This window comes from Tetranychus urticae, chromosome 3, assembly GCF_039701765.1.
Source record: "Tetranychus urticae isolate SD_2017Ah chromosome 3, NJAU_TeUrti_SD_1.0, whole genome shotgun sequence".
Classification (NCBI taxonomy): Eukaryota; Metazoa; Arthropoda; class Arachnida; order Trombidiformes; family Tetranychidae; genus Tetranychus; species Tetranychus urticae.
Window position 1 is genome coordinate 18,467,714 of NC_142960.1, and position 17,922 is coordinate 18,485,635.

The window sequence follows — 17,922 nt, forward strand, 5'->3', positions numbered from 1 at the left end:
AATCAAATATTTTATTAAATTGTGAGGTTTTTTTCATTGAAACTAGATTCAAATAATTTAAATCTCTTTATGATTTACTTTTAATTCAACAGTTTCTAGAATACAATTGGTTTTTATTTCCACTATTAAATAATAAAACTGGAAATCGCATTAATTTAGATCATCTTGCATTTGAACTTTTTAAGAATCGCAATGCTATTTCGTTGTCTGTACACAAACTGGTGATAAATTTTGATAAACTAATTCACGATCTGAATTTTGTTGGAAAAAGTCCTTCAAAAGCCTTAGGAATTAATCTGATCATATCTGTCGTGGTCATTGTACGACCCAATTTTTCAAATGCAAGTTTGTTACATTTACGCGTAAAAAGACATGCCGCATATGCCGCCAAGATGCATGGATTAAGTTGATTAGTGTCCAAAAGAGAACCTTTCATTTGCTTATTAGCGTGACTCCAGAAAGCGAAAGTAGCCATTGAACCAACTAATAGATCACCTTGACCTCCACATCTACGATTAGACCCATATTGGTCGCATGAGATTAACATGTTACCATCTGAAATAAGATCTTGTCGTCCTTTGCGGACAATTGTGACATTCCCTAATTTTGAACACATCTCTTTGAGCTTTTCTCCAGGCGAGTCACGTTCTTGATCATTCAAATCATGTTGAAATATTAAATTATGTAATCTCGAGAATTCAATGGCGTTAGGCGTTAATATAGCTTTCTTGTAATTTTTGATGACATCAGGTTGTTTACAAATAAAATGGAGTGAATCTGCATCCAAAAGAAGAGGTAAATCAAATTCACGAGCTTTGGTAATCAGAGAAAAAACCGTTTGAGTAAGTGCTTCATCTCGACCTAAATGAGGTAAATAAAAGTATAATTATTGAAAGCTTTAGAAAAATTTTAAAACGCAAAATATAACAAATGAGTGAGGAAATACTCACCTAAGCCAGGTCCAATAATAAGCGCGTGAAGACGAGGCATATACTGTGACACGGTTGCAATGACATCTTTAGAATCCAAGACAGGCAAAACAATCAACTCTGGTGAATACGACTTAATTGGAATAGCAGCATCTGAAGCACAAAAAACATAAACTAAATCAGCTCCTATCTTGAGACTTGAAATTGACGCATAGTAAGGTGCACCAGTGAACTCTTTGCATCCTCCAATAACACCAATCCGTCCTGACTGACCTTTATGACTGTGATCAGATAATTCAGGAATCACCGAAGACAACAATCCTTCAATTAATTTTGAATCATCCATTGTGCACTAATGATTAATCAAAATAAAAAATAATAAAAGAGGAAAGGCAAACACATAGTAACAGGTGACGATGTAAACAAAAAGTATGTAAAGCGGCAAAATTCATTTTTAATGCATGAAAAGATAGAACTGGTTGTAATTCATTAGAAAAAATTGATAAAAATGAACGTAAATCGGTAAATAAATATAATTTTACGTTGATCTAATCAATTTTCAATTGCACTTTTGACTTTCATTTAGACACTTGTCTCTATAGTTGGATATGAATTTTAATGGATATTTTTTTGTAAAAAAAGGTTGAAAAGGTGAGCAAATTAGATATGCATAAGAAGTATAATATTTGAACAATTGAGAGATATTTGCGCTTGTAACGCCAATTTACAGAATAAAAGCACTTATTCTGACTTTGAAATTGATTAGCCCAAAATACGATCAAAAATTCCTTTCCTGAATGGCCTTTTCAGCCAGTTAAAACCATTGACTCGCATTCCAAGTAAAAGAGGAGAGCGACTTGAGTTATTGTTGTGATTGTTTCGATTTGAATGCTCATGATGAGATCCACTTTCACTAGCACTTCCAGGGTCCTTAGGATGATGATATGAATAGTTTGGCATTGGATATCCAACATGGTGATAAGGTGATAAAGCTCCCATGTATTTCCTCATTGGTCCATCGCCTCCACCGTAGCCAGCAAATCCAATGCCGTGAGTTGAACTTAAATAATGTATTGGAATCTTTTTATAAACAAACGGTTCAGGGTCTAAACTAGGACTATTGGCAGGGAATCCCGAACCATAATAGTCACAGTAAACAAATGCCACAAAATAGCCAATGAAAATAAATAGTACCTGTGGTTGAGATAGATAATAATATAATAAGAAATAAATAATAAGAAATAAACATTAAAATATTCATAAGAACTTCTTGATCTTGGTTCTTTATTGAAAAACAACCAAAATTTTTACTTAAATTACTTAAATCATACTAACCACAATCTTCATTTTAACTACTGGCTTTTAATTCAACATCAGTGAAACTGATTTGACTAATTGACATAGTTCGTAAATAAAAGAGCCCAATTTAGACTGATCACAATACATTTTAATCACTCACAGAATGGTTTTCCCATTATCACATCTAATAATACTCAACTTCCTCTTTTAATTTGGTAGATTGAATGAAAAAAATTCAATTACTCACACAATTAAAATGGAAAGTTACCAAAATAAAAGTTAATCAGGCCAAATTAAACTTGAATAAACTTACATTGAACCATCCTATCGATGCTAAAAGATCGGGTGGGTCAAATTATAACAGTTAAAATTTCAATTTTCCTCTGTAATTTACTATCCATCCATTAATAGGGTTCAAAGGCACTAGCATAATTTATTGATTAAAAATTAGAAACATATATTTTTAAACAAAAGTGACAAAAAATTAAGAAGATATAAATATTTATGTAATTAAAATCAAAAGGTGACTGTGATTTACCAATAAGAAACAGCTGAGAACAGCTCAAAAGTTTAAACACAGTTCACTTCAATTCAATTTATAATATTTATCTTACTAGAGATGTGCCATTTATTTCTTCATTTAAATTAATTGTTTTAATTATTCCTACACCATATTGGAGAGTGAAACTTTTTTAACCAACATCATCCTTTAATTTCAATCCAGAATCAGCTTGGACCCAAAAGATTGCGCTTGGTTCATCAATTAGATATTCTAGTCAGATTTTATAGTAAGTATTTTACATTAACATCTCAACAATAATAAGCCAGAAATTCTACAATTTGATAGAGTCTTCAAATGTAATTTATTTTTGTTGACAATTTTTTGAGCTTTTTACTTAACGTACAAGCGATATTTGTTTCTCTCATGGATAGGCACTTGTCATCAGCTTGGGAATCGACTGTTGGATTTTACAAAGACAAAAAGAAACGCTTTATTAGGTGGATGATGAATGGTAACATTTCACTGATTGATAAACATGTTTATTTATCTGATGTTATGGCAGCTATGTCATCTGCAATCCTGAAACAATACCAAATCAAACACATTATTACGGCCAACATCAAGCCATTAAGTGAACCTCTAGTTGATAGTTACTTATGGATTGATTCGGAGGACATGCCAAGACAAGATTTAATCTCATACTTTCCTACGACTAATGAATTCATTGAAGCAGCAGTCTCTAGAAAAGAAAACGTTTTGGTTCATTGTATTGCTGGTGTTTCTCGATCAGCCACAATCGTAACTGCTTATTTGATGAAGAAAAAGAACAAACCAGCCGAGGAATGTCTTGAAAAGGTTCGTGAAAAGCGGTCAATTATAGATCCTAATGAAGGTTTCAGGAAACAGTTGAAATTATTTGAAACCATGGGATATCAAATTGATGTTCTTAACAAAGATTATCGTCTTATTGCGTTGGATCAACTGATTCTTAGACTATCAAGGAGATATTACGCATACTGTGCGTTGAACTCAAGTGCTGCAAATGATATCTTTCAGGTATATTTAAATAAATTAGCCAAGACTGAAGCTCTACATCAATCTTTGATTGTTTTCAAATGCAAAAAGTGCCGCACAAAATTATTCACTGACATTAACGTTATTTCAGAAGAGTCGGAAGAATGCCAATCTATTTATATAGAGCCACAGGTTTGGATGAGAAGTGTTTTACAAGAATTGACTGTTAGCGATATTAACTGTCCACAATGTACTAAGAAGATTGGACGCTATGACTTGAATGGAATTAATTGTGATACCAAATGTGCGAAGCATTCCATTGTGAAAGGAATTTTCAAAGTAAATTTAAATCATATTGATGCTGACAAATTAAATATTGGACAAACCGTTCACATAAGTGAAGCTCAATGACGCCAGCCTCACAGTCAGCAAATCACTCATCAAAAATTGTAATATTCATGAATTGCATCATATTTATTGCTTATCTATAATATTTTACAATAAATAATGATTATCAGATTAATTGAGTTGGTTATTTGAATAATATTATAATAGAAAAGCATATTTTGGCACATTAAAAAAAGACTAGCTAATAATAAAAGAGTTGTACATATATTGGCAAAATCGAGGAGATAAATAGCTTTAGCACTTGCAGAGTTACTCGATAATTTAGCAAAGTTCATGGCTTTCATTGGGTTATGGCATTAATTGGCGACAGTTGCTGGGAATAAATAATCATTCAATTAAAGGATAATTTTGGCTTATTTTCAGAGCTCTTGATGATGATTCTTCGGATGAAAAGCGGCATCAATTATTTGTTTTGAATCTTCAGTGTCACTGATATATTGTTCATCACCGACATAATGAGTGGGTGAAATGAGCAACGGAGATGCACTGAGAGCACGTAAGTTACGATTGGGATAATATTTAGACCAATCTGAATTCGGATGCTTGTCAAACATTATTGGTAGATATTCATCGATAGGAAGTAATTTTTCCAGTGGTTTGGAATCAATCAATCGTTGGGCTCCTAATTTGGTCAAGACATAACCAATTGTCCAATACGAATAATTGGGTAAAATGAGACCATTAATAGCTGTTCTGCTCTCTGATTCATCTGTTTGAATTTTTCGCCCAAGGTAAATTAAATCAGCTGGTCCAAATGATTTCTCATATGTTTTGATTGCTTCTAATAGCAAATTAAATCTAGGACGGAAAGATCTCTCGAATCGAACATCGTCTTCCAAAATAACTACCATGCTGTAGTTGTTTGATATCATATCTAACCAGACATTATAATGGGATAAGAAACAGCCAATCTCTCCATAAGTCATGGGTCTTTTATGGTAGGGATCTTCATAGTTGGGTAAAAATTTGATTCCTTTTTCCTTAAGAAACTCTTCATTGATTAATTTGCCATCAACGGCTTTCCAGAATGTGGCGTCAATACCGAGAATATTCATTCGCTTAGCCATAGATTCTTTTCTTTCAGGACGACGTTCCAAATTGATGATGTAAACTTGATCAACACCAAGTTTATCTTTGATAGGAGTATCAACCAGATGAATAAGTTCCTTGGATAGTGGGAAGAATGCTCCTTCAATTGTAGCTTCTAACTGAAGATCAATCAGTTCTTGGTCAAACCTATTTAAATCCATCGATTCAACGGATGGCATTAAATATCCCCAAATTTCCTGGTTATCTATATACATAGATAGGTTTTGTGATTTAGCTGACAAAGCGAATGCTATAATATCATCATAGGGACAGTTATTCAAATGAGTTGCATTGAAAGTCAGTTGATGGCTTGCTGAGATTCTCATATCTATCAAAATACAGGAGTGAATCATAGGAACTTGAAATATTCCCAATTTGGTTCGATCTAAAATTGGCATATAATCGTTGGTCCTTAGGTAATAACCTTTCTCGTTCATTCCAGCCCAATAATTGGAATAGGTTCCAAGTGAATAGAGCATAGGAGCTATTAATGATTTTTCTGAGTCAACTAAGTGACTGAGGGTTTCTTCATTGACCAGAGCCACATCTGAGTCCATTAACAATAAATAGTCTGCCCAGTCTAGTCGAGCTTGACTAAAAGCAATTGTCTTGAGTTTAATAATTTTATTGAAACGGTTGGGATTCCAATATTCATCTAGGTCAACCAATGGTTCATCTAGAGGGTCCAAGTAGTTGTAATTAACCGAGATGTCATGGTAAAATGGTTGGTTAACACGAATCCATGTTTTCAAGATTTTCAAAGTTAACCAATTTCTTTCATATCTTGGATCCTGTCGGTTGAAATTTGCTTCTAAAACATCAGGGTATAAGTCCAAATAAATTGTCACTCGAGTACGATTTTTAGGATAATCTTGATTCTCAATGGAGCTCAATGTGTAAGGTAAAATTTTGGCTTTTGAATAAGCATGGATTGACAGAACAAGCTCAATGGTTGGCTTCAGTTTAAATAAGGCACATGAAATTGATGAAATTAGGATTGATGAAACTAAAATAATTATGACTAGAAATTGAAGTTTCCCCATTATTGTTGTATAAGTTGAGAGCTTGAATTCATAAAATCAAAACATTGAAAAAAGATTGATTCGATACTTCATTCTGATTAAAGCAACGATGAGATAAAATGGATCAATCACATTAGTGTAGACAATAAACAATATTTATTTTTCACTTAATTGAAACATGTTGTCAGGTAATCCACCTAGATATTAATTAAATTCCCTGTCATTGTGACAGAAATGGTTTAATGTATTAAATATTGAAAACTCATTTACAACCAAAGAGTAAAGAAAGCACTTCGCCTCTCTAGGCAACATGTAAACATTTGGAGAAGCTGGTCTGGTGTGTTGCTTTGAGTATGTTTATGTTTTGGTATTTTATTGTCCAATTTCCCAGAATTTTTTCTTTCTTTAAATCGATTAATTTAAATTTGTCATCTAATTTTGATTAACTTAATTATTTCTTCGATAATAAGTTTATTTGGGAACCTTAAGCTGCTTATAGATAGCATCTAAGCTATTGTAAAATTAAGGTAGTTTATCTCTTGCTAGAGCATTCATTTTCTTGACTCTACTTGTGCTTATTTGCCACATTTTCTTATTGGCAGCTGTTTTAATTGTGTTAAATTAATCTAATTTATTCATCTACATTGGCTTTCTTTGACTATTTTAGTCAATCAGTGACTCTCATCAATATTCAACGTTTAACTCTTTAATACACATCGTGCCCTACCAATGGCTCCTAAATATAAGTTTCATGAAGGTATGTTACAAAGTCAATGTTTTTTTAATGTGTCTATTAACTTGTATTTTATCATCAATTTATTAGGTGAAAAAGTTCTGTGCTTCCATGGACCTATTCTTTATGAAGCAAAAGTATGTTAACATATTTTCTTATTTTCCTAAACCTTCAATTTCAACCCTAATACAAATATTCTTCTACCTTTATTCACAGTGTGTAAAAATCCAAGCTAAAGACAAGGTTGTCAAATATTTTGTTCACTATCAAGGATGGAATAAAAGGTATTTTAATTTATATTTCATGATGAATAGTTTTCTGATCATTTTATCTTTATCTTTTCAGTTGGGATGAATGGGTTCCTGAAAGCCGAGTTTTGAAGTATAATGAAGCTAATGTCCAGAAACAGAAAGAATTACAAGAAGCTCACAAGTAAGTACACTTCTATTACTTGTATCACGTGAAACCTATCATTGCATATCATGCAATTCATCAAATTATTCGCTTACCTAATCAATTTATTCTTTTCTGATCTAGTGCTGTCAAACCCAAGGGAAAGAGTAAAAAAAGAGCTAGCGGAGACAAAGAAGCTGCAGCTACTCCTAAAACAGATAAAACTGCGAAACCTAAACCGGGAACCATAACTGCTGTAACACCAACTGAACCTAAAGACAGCGGGGAAAAGGAAACTGGAGGTAAAAAGAGGCGCATTAAAGTTGACCAGACAAGCGAAGAAGATTACCAAAATTTACCAGAAGTTAAGATTATGATGCCAGAAGAACTGAAAACAATACTTAAGGAGGATTGGGAGATGGTTAATAAAAGTAATAAGCTTGTAGTGATACCTGCACAGTCAACAGTAGACGACATTCTTGAAGACTATGTCAGCTTCAAAAAGAAAGAATCGACTCTCACACCTCCAAAAATCAGTATCATTTATGAGATTACCAATGGTATTCGCGAGTATTTCAACGTAGTACTTGGCAGTTTACTTCTTTACAAATCTGAAAGACTACAGTTTGAACAGTCAACCAAAGAAGGTGAAGACATTGACATTCTTCCCTCTTCTATTTACGGATTTATTCATCTTCTGAGACTATTTGGTAAGTAAAAACAAAGATAGGGATTTTATAAAGCTCATCCATCCAAGTTATGAAATAATCTAACTCAACTTTATTTTTCCTTTATTAGTTAAATTTGGGAATCTCTTAGCTCACTCACACACTGACGAAAAAAGTATTCAATCATTAATTCCTCATTTCGACGATTTCCTTAGGTAAGTTTTTCTTTTACAAAAAATATCTACAAGCAAACTTGTTAGCTGGATACAAACAAAACTGACCTTTTTCACATTTTATTTTACAGTTTTTGCGCCAAACATTCAACCTCTTATTATTCATTAGAAGACTATACCTCGCAACAACAACATTCAGACACTTCCAAAAAATCCTCATCTTGATTTGGTTAATGATAAAGAAAACGCTGGTTAATAAAAGTAATCATCATTGAGACAAATTGGTTTAAACTGCATCTTTACCAAGGAATCTATTGAAACGTTTCACTGAATTCAATGTAAAGCAAAAATTATTAACACAAGCAAATTTTAACATCACTCGATAGTATTACAATATACTTACCCTTTCAACAATCAAATCAAGTAAATTTGATAATAAATTAAAAATAATTTTAATTTAACAAAAGATAATGCTCCATGTGAGGCTCGAACTCACAACCTCGGCATGACTACGCAAATACTGCTTATAAGTACCGCGCGCTAACCAATTGCGCCAATGGAGCAGTCGTAATATTCACAGGAAAAATTTGTGGTTCTATCAGAGAAGAGACCAAATCTTAATTTTGGATAAAAATTGATTTCCAAATAAAATGGGTGTCCATGCCAGTAGATGGCTCTACCTGGTTTGTAGTTTGGCTCATTTCAACAGGTTAAGGGAGGGAAATGAAATGAGTACAGGCAAGGCTATTCCCTGTTCAATTATCAGGGTTTATTGAGTTGACTTTCTTAAGCTACTGAACTTGCTTCGGAGCAAATTTTATTTTAGGAATGGATCCAAAGGCGATACGACAGGTTAGCGAATACAAAAGTTCAAAAGCATTGAAAAAACGCGCATCGGTGTGAATATGCGCAGAGTTGGGTTTCTAATCTACCTGAACAGCTGAAACAGATGAATGAACGCTGTTACATTTATCTTTAAATCAACTTGTTTTGTGGTTACCGCGTTTAGTTATATTTTGGTGTAATTTTGGTTTTCTAATATAAGTAATTAGGTTGCAAATTTTGTGTTGTCTAGGTCTTGGTAAAGCAATTGTTTCGCTGATGGTGACGGTGAATTTTAATGGTAATTGTTGTCATGGAATCAATTAGTCACCAAGAGATTCGAAAACAAGTTTTGGTATGTATGGTTTACTGGTATTTTAATCTATCTGACAATCGTTATGAATTTACTGATTACTAATTTTCCTGTTCATTCTTTTTTGCTCTAGGAATATGTTGAGAAGGCATTATCGGAAGATAAAGTCAATGAGCTTCTTGTATCATGCCGCAACTTGCTCGATAAAGCTCAAGCTGGACTTGAAATAGATATTAAAACTGCTGTTGATACTGGATTTCGCGATGTTTTACATAAATATATAAGACTGAATACAGACAATGATGATTATCAATGGTATGAAAAGATCATAGAATTGTCCATTAAAGCCGTACGAAGTGGAATTTGCTTGGGAGGTTTACCTATTCTTCTGTTGACTGATTTATTTGACTGCAAACCCTTGAACAAATGTGAAGAGTTATTCTCTCTACTGGAAAACCGAGTGAACATTTGGAAGGAGGACATTTTTTTTAACAATGTGAAAAATCAAATGCTTCGATCATGTAATGATTTGCTTCGTCGATTATCAAGATCACAGCATACCGTGTTTGGTGGAAGAATATTGGAATTTCTTGCTCGATTTTTCCCTCTTTTTGAAAGATCAGGCCTTAATCTTACATCAGAGTTTAATCAAGAAAATGTTGTCGCTATATCCGCCCAAGAAGATTTGTCTGATGCTTCAAGTATTTCTGATTCACCTATGGAAGAAGGTGAAATGCCGACCTCAGAAGTGGTACAAGTTGATTATAATCTTTACAGAAAATTTTGGCAATTACAGTCATTCTTCAAAAATCCTAACCTTTGCTATTCCAAACCGAACTGGAAGCAATTTCAGAGTTACTCAACAGACGTTCTTACTGCCTTCTCAACTTTCAAACTTGATCCACAAAGCAACAAAGCTACAGAAAAGGTCGACATCCAAGGGGAACAGATCCACTTCACAAAGTATTTAACAAACCAGAGGCTATTAGAATTGCAGTTAAGTGACTCTAGCTTTAGAAGATATATCCTTGTACAATTTTTAATCCTTTTTCAATACTTAACAACTTACGTTAAAAGTAAACAAGAAAGCCAAACCTTAACTGAAGAGCAGAATGCTTGGTTGAAACAGAGCAATGAAAAAGTTCTGGAATTAATAGGAAAGACTCCACCAAATGGACAAGAAATGACCCAGATAATTGAACACATTTTAAAAAGAGAAGAGTTTTGGTGTAACTGGAAAAATGATGGTTGTCCTGGATTGAAAGAAATCAACGAAACAATCAGTAAAGAACCAACTATGGTTAATGGTAGAAAAAGAGTTGGTGATGAAATTAAACATGCTGAATCTTTTGGTAAAGTCATCATTGGTAATCCAGAATTAACAAAGCTATGGAACTTGTGCTCGGATAATTTGGAAGCCTGTCTCAGCAAGAAACGTATATTTATACCACCTGTTGATGAATTCTTCGGTGATGTGAAAACTTCATATGATGAATATTCTGCAGAGGATCGACAGAAAATGCTGGCAGATGATTCTGATTTTAATTGGAGATCTTTACGCTTGTTGGGCTCTAAATCTTCATACTTTTTCACGCCAAGTAACCAATCGATGGTTAAACCTATAGTTCAATATCTGGATACAGTTATTGAAAAGGTTGTTAAAGAGTTAAATGCTGCTGATGGTAACAAAGGATCTCAAGATTTAGCTATTGATGATGCTGAAGATATCAGTAATGATGAATTATTGAAACAGATTGATGAAAACTCTAATCTAGGTTCAACCGACAATCATGCTCAAAACGAAATTAAAAGAACGGAAGAGAAAGCCTCTGTATAGTTTATCAAATATATTTAATTTTCACCTCGACCATTTTTATGTAAATCAACACATCTTTGTACTTTCTACTATCCAATGTTCTACAATCATGGGTTATTAAATCGCCTCATTAGCAATTTAACTTTGTCTAAATATTACTCATATACTATCACATGAATTTTGTTAAATTTTCAACTAAATCATGTTTAATTTTAAGTCGATTGATCCAGATGTAATGAAAACTTTTAGATAATTCCCCAGATTGGCTTAGTAGATTGTCAATTATGATCAAACCATATTTTTCACACATTGATGTGTTTGACAAGTGAAAGATAAGCACAAGTATCAATGAAGACTCCATTAATTTGACAGTAGTTTATAATGAAAAAAAATAAATAGTGATTATAAAATAAGTTCAATGATCCGGTCCTAATTACAAATTAAAGTGAACTTAGTTGATGAAAATTAAAGCAGATTGAGAACAATTCCTATAAGTGAAATCATTATAAATCAGGAAGACAATTGAACATTTTGACTGAATGGTGAAATATATTCAATTCTGGATTGATTTTTTTTGTGTTTAATTTCTTAATAAACCAAAATTTTATCATCACTATTGAATACATTGAACCTAGCAATTAATCTGTCTTGATAAACTAATTTGTATTTGTTTTTCAATCTACGCGCTAAATTATAATACTCAAATTTATTAGAACATTTCCAATAAGAGGATGTGAAGAATGAAAAAGAAGAGTGAGAAATAAATAGCTTATCCTTTCTTTCAATCTTGGTTTACCTTAATTGCAGTTAAGTTGTTCAACTGAATTCAAGGTAGAAAGTTGAGATTTGAAGAAGGAAAAATTGAATCGCTGAAAATGGTAACCAACAAGTAGCCCTTGAGGAATCAGCTTTGCTTTCAGGCCTTGATTTTAATATCATTTATCGACCAACAACTGAAACACAGAGAAAAACAACAACAGTAAAACAACTGTTTTTTAAGTTGTTTTTTCTTCCTTTTATTCCTTCGTGTATTGTTCTCATCTCTACTTGTGTTTATTATTTATTTATAGTTTTTAAATTTGTGATTCTGGGCCATACAAATTCTTGGCCTAAAAATGTCCCAGTTTAATGCTGATCTTTCACCTGGTCGTCCAAGTAATCCATGTTCTGGATCATCATCTGCATCACGATGTTACTTTGAATGTTGCTCTTTAAAATTATATAACATTTGTTTAAAATCAATAGTGTCCAGTATGAAGAAGGTTGAATATAACCTTCACTGTTTACCTGTTCGTCTCCAAATCGATCTATACTTAGAGATGTTTATGAATGAACACTGGAATATTTTAGGAACATATTTATCAAACCTAAATAATTTCGTGAATCTAGTTATGTTCAATGAAGGTCAAAGGCAAACACTCCATATGTTACTTCAACGCTTAATGGACGAAGGATTCAATTTAACTAACGACTTGTGCAAGTATATGGCCAAAGATGTAGCCTCACTTCTAGAGGCCGTTCAAAAATCAAATAGTGATAGCACTTTGTTAAGGAAAAGTCGAATAAGATCAATGAAAAGAGGTTTCGCATTAGCTGGATTCCTTATGGAGGCTGGATGGTATGTTGAAGCTGAAAGAATTTTATCAACTTGTCTCACTCTTTATTTACCTGTGATTGATACTGGAGATTCATCTATTGAACCATGGACATTCCGAATCAAAACTCGTTTACTTGGGTCTCTTGTGTCTTATTCTCGCTTCAAGGAAGCTACAGTTCTTTACGATGAAATGCTGTCCCAAATAGAAGTCAACAATTATGAAAATCGCAAAGATCAATTTGACGTTGCTCAAGCTTACAGCCAATTTGCCTGTTTATTTGCTGCTCAAAGTCTCTACAAAGAGGCCTACAAATGGAGCTGTAAAGCTTTAGAGCATATTTCCCCCTGGACACCGCGAATAGCTTTAATTGATATACTTTTAACCGCAGGACGATCATGTGTGATTAAAAGAGACTTTGAAAGTGCAGATTATTTATTAAGACAAGCTTTACTTGTTGCTAAAGAAATGTTCAATTTAGACGAGAAATGTGATTTCCAAGAAATATCTCGTTTCCATCCCATTGTTGGCGACCTTTTAATTGCCATGGGGTACTACTATCACAATGTTGATTTGTTGTCACAGTCAGTCAAACTTTACCTATATGCTCTCAACTTCCGTAAACAGTATTTTGGACCTCATACTCTTACGGAACAATGTATAAACTTGCCATTAGCGTTGGCTCGTCAAGATTTAGCTTTTGAATATTATATCCAAGAATATTCAACTGGTCACTTCGATATGAGTTTGTATCACATTGAACTCGCCAAAATGTCTCTAGAAACTTTGTTACCTCCAGACCATCATCTACTTACCAATGTACTGAGGATAAAAGCTTTAATCATTGAAGAAATAGCCATCGATAACATGGATATGGTTGGTAGAACCGAATTGTTGATGGATGCTCACAAGCTTCACCGTAGAGCTCTAGACATAACCAAAAGTCTTCTTGGTGAAGAAAATTTACAGACAGCCAAACATTATTCTAATTTGGGTAGATTATATCAAAGCATGCATAGATACGAGGACTCTGAAGTTTTCCAATTGCTTTCAATTGAAATTAAAGAAAAATGTCTTGGAAAAGATGATTACGAAGTAGCACAATCTTATGGGTTTCTCGCCTCGTTATATTGTTATGACATGGAGCTGTATCCACAAGCAGAAAATTATTATCTTAAAGCAATTGAAATTGGAACCAAAGTCTTTGGAGGAGCTTACAGTGGATTAGAGTTTGAATATCAAGGAATTATTACAATTTACACGAGGAATGGTGAAGATGAGAAAGCTCAGGAATACATAAAACTGTTTCGATCATGGAAAGCCCAGCGTGATTCAATGGTGGCAACTATTACACAGAAAAACTTATTCACCAGTTTATCGGACGAATCTCCGGGTTTATTGAATCTTGAGGAGATAAAGAAGCATTTCTTTTCCAATAGATTACATCAGATTTGACTTTTAATTCTAACAAAGATATTACATATCTTGTATGTATATCTTGATTAATCATCGAAAAATTTAATATGCTCAATCAACAAAGATGAAAAGAGCAAGTAAAAAAAAGCTGGCCTTTTAACAATTTATTATAATATCTACTTGTTTATTATCGCTGATTTTAATCTTGCTTATTTCTTTTTTGTCCAATAAATATATATTTTGTTGTCAAGACTGTGTTAAAAACGTTCATTTTTGTCTTCAATTGAATAATTCAGTTTAGAATGAACTGGTTGAAAATAAACCTTTGGATGCATTGTAAACGTGAATAAGATAATGAAATATCTTGCCAGAATATAATTTAGTTCAAAAGGTTAATTAGAGAATTATGATCACTAATCATCATTCTTTACAAACTTAATATCATCTTTTCAGTCTTATTTATTGAACCTTCCCCACTGTCAAACCATGTTATTAGATAATAGATGACTTTTACAGCATGTCATCAGAAATACTAACAGGCACAAAAAGTATAGCCAAATATTAAAGTGACCCATTGATGGTTACCCTTGCCTAACGTGTTCTGAGACACTTTCAATTCCCAAGGAGAATGCTTAAAATAAATCAAAAACTTTCTACCTGAGGGTAACCATTAATGTACATTAATTTATATCGCTTTAAAATAATACTTACATGCATTCCGACGACAGGACCCAGATCGGTGATTAAGGGTTGAAAGATATTATCCTTCCATTAAGTTTTTTGGGAGATCTAATATTAGATTAATTGATAGATTCTATATTGTCTAGGATTGAAATGGTTTGTCCTTTTAATTTTCATAAGAAAGTATAAGGAGAGTTGGTATTCTCTGATTCAGGATCTATTCATAGTTGGGGGAAAATGTTGTTACAAAGTTCAGTACAGTCAAGTAAAGGATCAACACGGATTCCACAAAAAGATTTAGAGAACACAATTATGACTTGCAGGGGGCATGGATTTTACAATACTCTAGTTATTCAAGATTAGGAAGTTTCCTCATCTTTTACTCATATCAATTGTAGACAACTCTTTGGGAAAGTCTTAATGTTTATTTGTTTATTTTCTCAGATTATTTAGTTTTTATTTTATCATCTTGCATTCCTAGACGTGAGGTAGAAAATCCCTTCTAATTTTCCTGTGTTTCTAATCACCAACAATTCTTTATAATTCAGCAATCAAGATAATCAATTACCTAACATCCGTCTGAAACGTTTACTACCACAGACCTCCATTTTTTTGTTGAAATCAATATGCATCATATCCATATGGCATCAAATGTGCGATGTTGTGCATTTGGAAAAAAGTTTTGAATATTCATTCAACCCATTCATAATACATTTAATCTAGTTACGTTTACATATTTTTGGTATACAATTCATTCAGGTTTTAAAAACCAGTGAAGGTCCATTCTTTAAGAGGTCAGAACTTTTTAAACATGTACAGAACAAAGTTGATCAAAATCACATCAACATTTAAAGTTTTATGTAAAAAACTGTAAAAATAAACTACAAAGAGACGGATAGAAGCTCAGAATTCTCAAATGTCAATATTTTAAAATAAAGAACAGAATTAGAAACGATTATTAATTAACGTTCAAAATCAACAAAAATTCATTTTCACTATTGTTACTCATAGACGAGCGATTTATTATTTTCACCGTTAGATGGCTGATGCAATGACTTCTTTAGGCCGCAGCTTAAACTTTAAGCCTTAAAGCTTCTGAATCAGAGGCGTTACCAAAGAGTAAAGGCTGCTAATCTTATTGAGTAAAGATTCTAGAGTGACAAGCAGATGATTTCAATTGATTTTTCTATGTTGGTATGGATTTCATTAATATCACCCCTTTCGATTTGATTTAAATCTATTTATCTGTTTGAATATTTCTCAGCTATTATGCAAGGATTGGTAATAAATAAGTGAAATTTTATAAATTGTTTGGGCCGTTTATTTATGCGAGTTTATGAAACTGGCTGTCAAAAGTCATATTGTATTGGTATCGTTATAAAAATGTTTATGGTAAGCATAATTTACCAAGGCCTTGGAATAAGGTCTTGTGATTTAACTCCCCTTTCCTTTGAACCTGTGAACCTCATTCTATACATGATATTGTTTTTATCATTAGACTTAAAACAATGGCGTTAGACATGATTGGCAATCTGAAATCTTGAAGATGTAAACTTAAGAAAACTGAAATGCCATGTGAACCCAAGAAAATCGGACACAACAATTAAACATATAAGCAATAAATACTGGTGAGCTGGCATACCTATTGGGTTGTTTTGATGAGACAATCTTGAGCAATAATCTGCAAAAAAAGACATCTCAATGATTGCCTTAAAAAAGTGTACAGTTGCCGTTTTTGGCGTCAATTTTGTTTTGATGACCTTAACCGCCTTCATATTCATATTCAAAGTGCCTAAGGAATCGAATTACTATCGTGACGATGGGCGCCGTATGATTAACCTAATCAATCATATCGACTCTAGAACAATTGATTACAACTATTGGGGTCCATTGGATAATGTTCATGTTAAGTCATTGAGTAATAAACAGCTAAGCAATGAACCATTAGATTTCATCGAGATATGGTCTAAAGCAGCGATGGGAATTTATCTTTGGGAACATATATTGACGGGAGAACTCAGTAAAAAAAGTCCATTCTATCAATATGGATTTAGAAAAGTTGATCGATTTATTGTAAAATTTCGCAGTGGGCCATCTATAACACCACAATCATTAGTAAATTATCTTTTTTTCGCTGCTAGACCAAAGGATTCTAAAAACATGATTTTTGTTTTAAACGGGCAATCTAAAGACAAAATGGAATTTGTTAAGCAATGGTTGGCTAAGATTCAAAATTTATCTTCCAGAAAAGATAGCCAGCCGTCAGTCAATTCTCCGGCTATTTTATATGGTCAAGAATTCGGTCTCAGCGATTGGATAAAAAAGTATCTCAAATCAAATGGTAAGTCAATTAGGAGTCTATAGATCATTTGAAGAATCTTTACTTATAATCACTAATAAATTAATAATATTCCCTTAGATGTTGCTATTTATCGGAACTTTCCTGATCTGAACAAACTCATATCTTCAGCGGAAAGATCATATACCTGCGATTTTGACGGGACAGTGTCCAATTCTTCTCGAGTTGAGCTTATGAATGTACTGAAAACTTTTGATAAAGGAGTTTGTATTGCGAAAAGCCGCCCAGAATGGAAAATAAATGAAAATAATGAAGCTATTGAGCTTTATTTACAAGCTTTAAGGTTATCTAACCTTACACCAATTGGAATGAATTATGAATTGCATCGTGACGCTCAAGCTTTATCTCATGGATCGCCACCAGTGGTAAAACAAAATTCAAACCAACTTAAAGATCAAAAATCAAACTATGATCCTTATTCAGCATACCGTTTATTCAAAAAATTTAACGCTCCTGTGATATACATTTCAAACTGGACTCATGAAGCCAGAAAGAAATGAATTCATCATTGGAACGAAAAATTTCAAGAGGAATTCTATTGATTGGGTGATATCTCTCTATTTGTATTCAATATTCGTAAACATCAATTTGGTATTATTGGAAGAAATTTTCAATTGTAATTTAAGTGCAAAACTATTTAGAATTTAGTTAAATCTATTAAAATAACCTTGAACAAAAAAATGCAAACTT

The 17,922-nt window shown here is 32.9% G+C and overlaps 8 protein-coding genes and 1 non-coding gene across 14 annotated transcripts; 5 read left to right on the forward strand and 4 right to left on the reverse strand.

Annotated features, from left to right (window-relative positions):
* Positions 1 to 47: 47 nt before the first annotated feature.
* Positions 48 to 1,298, reverse strand: Naxd (NAD(P)HX dehydratase). The gene is made up of 2 exons (XM_089268555.1): positions 951 to 1,298; positions 48 to 861 (listed from the first exon to the last, which is right to left on the reverse strand). The coding sequence occupies exons 1-2, from the start codon at positions 1,273 to 1,275 to the stop codon at positions 245 to 247; spliced, it is 942 nt and encodes a 313-aa protein (XP_089124681.1). The 5' UTR covers positions 1,276 to 1,298; the 3' UTR covers positions 48 to 244.
* A 65-nt stretch (positions 1,299 to 1,363) lies between these two features.
* On the reverse strand, positions 1,364 to 2,805 carry LOC107363089 (NAD(P)HX dehydratase). 4 transcript variants are annotated; one of them, XM_089268556.1, is made up of 3 exons: positions 2,542 to 2,805; positions 2,265 to 2,432; positions 1,364 to 2,123 (listed from the first exon to the last, which is right to left on the reverse strand). In XM_089268556.1, exons 2-3 carry the CDS (start codon positions 2,274 to 2,276, stop codon positions 1,692 to 1,694), a joined length of 444 nt encoding a protein of 147 aa, XP_089124682.1. In that variant the 5' UTR covers positions 2,277 to 2,432; positions 2,542 to 2,805; the 3' UTR covers positions 1,364 to 1,691. The 4 variants fall into 4 exon arrangements, 3 of the variants coding, with proteins under 3 accessions (XP_089124682.1, XP_089124684.1, XP_089124683.1); XM_089268558.1 differs by having other exon boundaries at positions 2,265 to 2,320; positions 2,542 to 2,673; XM_089268557.1 differs by having other exon boundaries at positions 2,265 to 2,320; positions 2,476 to 2,577.
* LOC107363267 (uncharacterized) lies at positions 2,797 to 4,267 on the forward strand. Of its 3 annotated transcripts, XM_089268554.1 has the most exons (3): positions 2,876 to 3,016; positions 3,137 to 3,786; positions 3,896 to 4,267. In XM_089268554.1, the coding sequence occupies exons 2-3, from the start codon at positions 3,154 to 3,156 to the stop codon at positions 3,926 to 3,928; spliced, it is 666 nt and encodes a 221-aa protein (XP_089124680.1). In that variant the 5' UTR covers positions 2,876 to 3,016; positions 3,137 to 3,153; the 3' UTR covers positions 3,929 to 4,267. The 3 variants fall into 3 exon arrangements, with proteins under 3 accessions (XP_015785951.1, XP_089124680.1, XP_089124679.1); XM_015930465.3 differs by having other exon boundaries at positions 2,797 to 3,016; positions 3,162 to 4,267; XM_089268553.1 differs by having other exon boundaries at positions 3,137 to 4,267.
* Positions 4,192 to 6,588, reverse strand: LOC107363264 (glycosyltransferase 25 family member). Its single transcript, XM_015930462.3, has one exon. The coding sequence runs from the start codon at positions 6,282 to 6,284 to the stop codon at positions 4,512 to 4,514; it is 1,773 nt and encodes a 590-aa protein (XP_015785948.1). The 5' UTR covers positions 6,285 to 6,588; the 3' UTR covers positions 4,192 to 4,511.
* Positions 6,589 to 6,598: 10 nt separating this feature from the next.
* On the forward strand, positions 6,599 to 8,696 carry LOC107363266 (mortality factor 4-like protein 1). The gene is made up of 8 exons (XM_015930464.3): positions 6,599 to 6,790; positions 6,931 to 7,020; positions 7,087 to 7,133; positions 7,213 to 7,280; positions 7,342 to 7,428; positions 7,534 to 8,099; positions 8,188 to 8,272; positions 8,362 to 8,696. The coding sequence occupies exons 2-8, from the start codon at positions 6,993 to 6,995 to the stop codon at positions 8,453 to 8,455; spliced, it is 975 nt and encodes a 324-aa protein (XP_015785950.1). The 5' UTR covers positions 6,599 to 6,790; positions 6,931 to 6,992; the 3' UTR covers positions 8,456 to 8,696.
* A 5-nt stretch (positions 8,697 to 8,701) lies between these two features.
* TRNAI-UAU (transfer RNA isoleucine (anticodon UAU)) lies at positions 8,702 to 8,793 on the reverse strand. The gene is given in 2 exon segments: positions 8,702 to 8,737; positions 8,756 to 8,793. It is a non-coding gene; the product is annotated as a tRNA-Ile (tRNA).
* Positions 8,794 to 9,171: 378 nt separating this feature from the next.
* Positions 9,172 to 11,323, forward strand: Hpr1 (THO complex 1-like protein Hpr1). Its single transcript, XM_015930458.3, has 2 exons — positions 9,172 to 9,407; positions 9,499 to 11,323. The coding sequence occupies exons 1-2, from the start codon at positions 9,351 to 9,353 to the stop codon at positions 11,200 to 11,202; spliced, it is 1,761 nt and encodes a 586-aa protein (XP_015785944.1). The 5' UTR covers positions 9,172 to 9,350; the 3' UTR covers positions 11,203 to 11,323.
* Positions 11,324 to 11,882: 559 nt separating this feature from the next.
* Positions 11,883 to 14,442, forward strand: LOC107363258 (amyloid protein-binding protein 2-like). The gene has a single exon (XM_015930457.3). It carries the CDS (start codon positions 12,297 to 12,299, stop codon positions 14,229 to 14,231), a length of 1,935 nt encoding a protein of 644 aa, XP_015785943.1. The 5' UTR covers positions 11,883 to 12,296; the 3' UTR covers positions 14,232 to 14,442.
* A 1,583-nt stretch (positions 14,443 to 16,025) lies between these two features.
* Positions 16,026 to 17,913, forward strand: LOC107363073 (ribitol-5-phosphate xylosyltransferase 1). Its single transcript, XM_015930246.3, has 3 exons — positions 16,026 to 16,265; positions 16,372 to 17,214; positions 17,293 to 17,913. Exons 2-3 carry the CDS (start codon positions 16,575 to 16,577, stop codon positions 17,730 to 17,732), a joined length of 1,080 nt encoding a protein of 359 aa, XP_015785732.1. The 5' UTR covers positions 16,026 to 16,265; positions 16,372 to 16,574; the 3' UTR covers positions 17,733 to 17,913.
* The last annotated feature ends 9 nt before the right edge of the window (positions 17,914 to 17,922 follow it).

Coding starts and splice junctions, on each gene's coding strand:
- Naxd (XM_089268555.1), bottom strand. CDS start 1,275: ATGGATGATTCAAAATTAATTGAAGGATTGTTGTCTTCGGTGATTCCT. Junction 862..950: donor TATTATTGGACCTGGCTTAG/GTGAGTATTTCC, acceptor TACCTCATTTAG/GTCGAGATGAAGCACTTACT.
- LOC107363267 (XM_089268553.1), top strand. CDS start 3,154: ATGGATAGGCACTTGTCATCAGCTTGGGAATCGACTGTTGGATTTTAC.
- LOC107363264 (XM_015930462.3), bottom strand. CDS start 6,284: ATGGGGAAACTTCAATTTCTAGTCATAATTATTTTAGTTTCATCAATC.
- LOC107363266 (XM_015930464.3), top strand. CDS start 6,993: ATGGCTCCTAAATATAAGTTTCATGAAG. Junction 7,134..7,212: donor CTATTCTTTATGAAGCAAAA/GTATGTTAACAT, acceptor CTTTATTCACAG/TGTGTAAAAATCCAAGCTAA. Junction 7,429..7,533: donor GAATTACAAGAAGCTCACAA/GTAAGTACACTT, acceptor TTTCTGATCTAG/TGCTGTCAAACCCAAGGGAA.
- Hpr1 (XM_015930458.3), top strand. CDS start 9,351: ATGGTAATTGTTGTCATGGAATCAATTAGTCACCAAGAGATTCGAAAA. Junction 9,408..9,498: donor AGATTCGAAAACAAGTTTTG/GTATGTATGGTT, acceptor TTTTTGCTCTAG/GAATATGTTGAGAAGGCATT.
- LOC107363258 (XM_015930457.3), top strand. CDS start 12,297: ATGTCCCAGTTTAATGCTGATCTTTCACCTGGTCGTCCAAGTAATCCA.
- LOC107363073 (XM_015930246.3), top strand. CDS start 16,575: ATGATTGCCTTAAAAAAGTGTACAGTTGCCGTTTTTGGCGTCAATTTT. Junction 17,215..17,292: donor AAAGTATCTCAAATCAAATG/GTAAGTCAATTA, acceptor ATATTCCCTTAG/ATGTTGCTATTTATCGGAAC.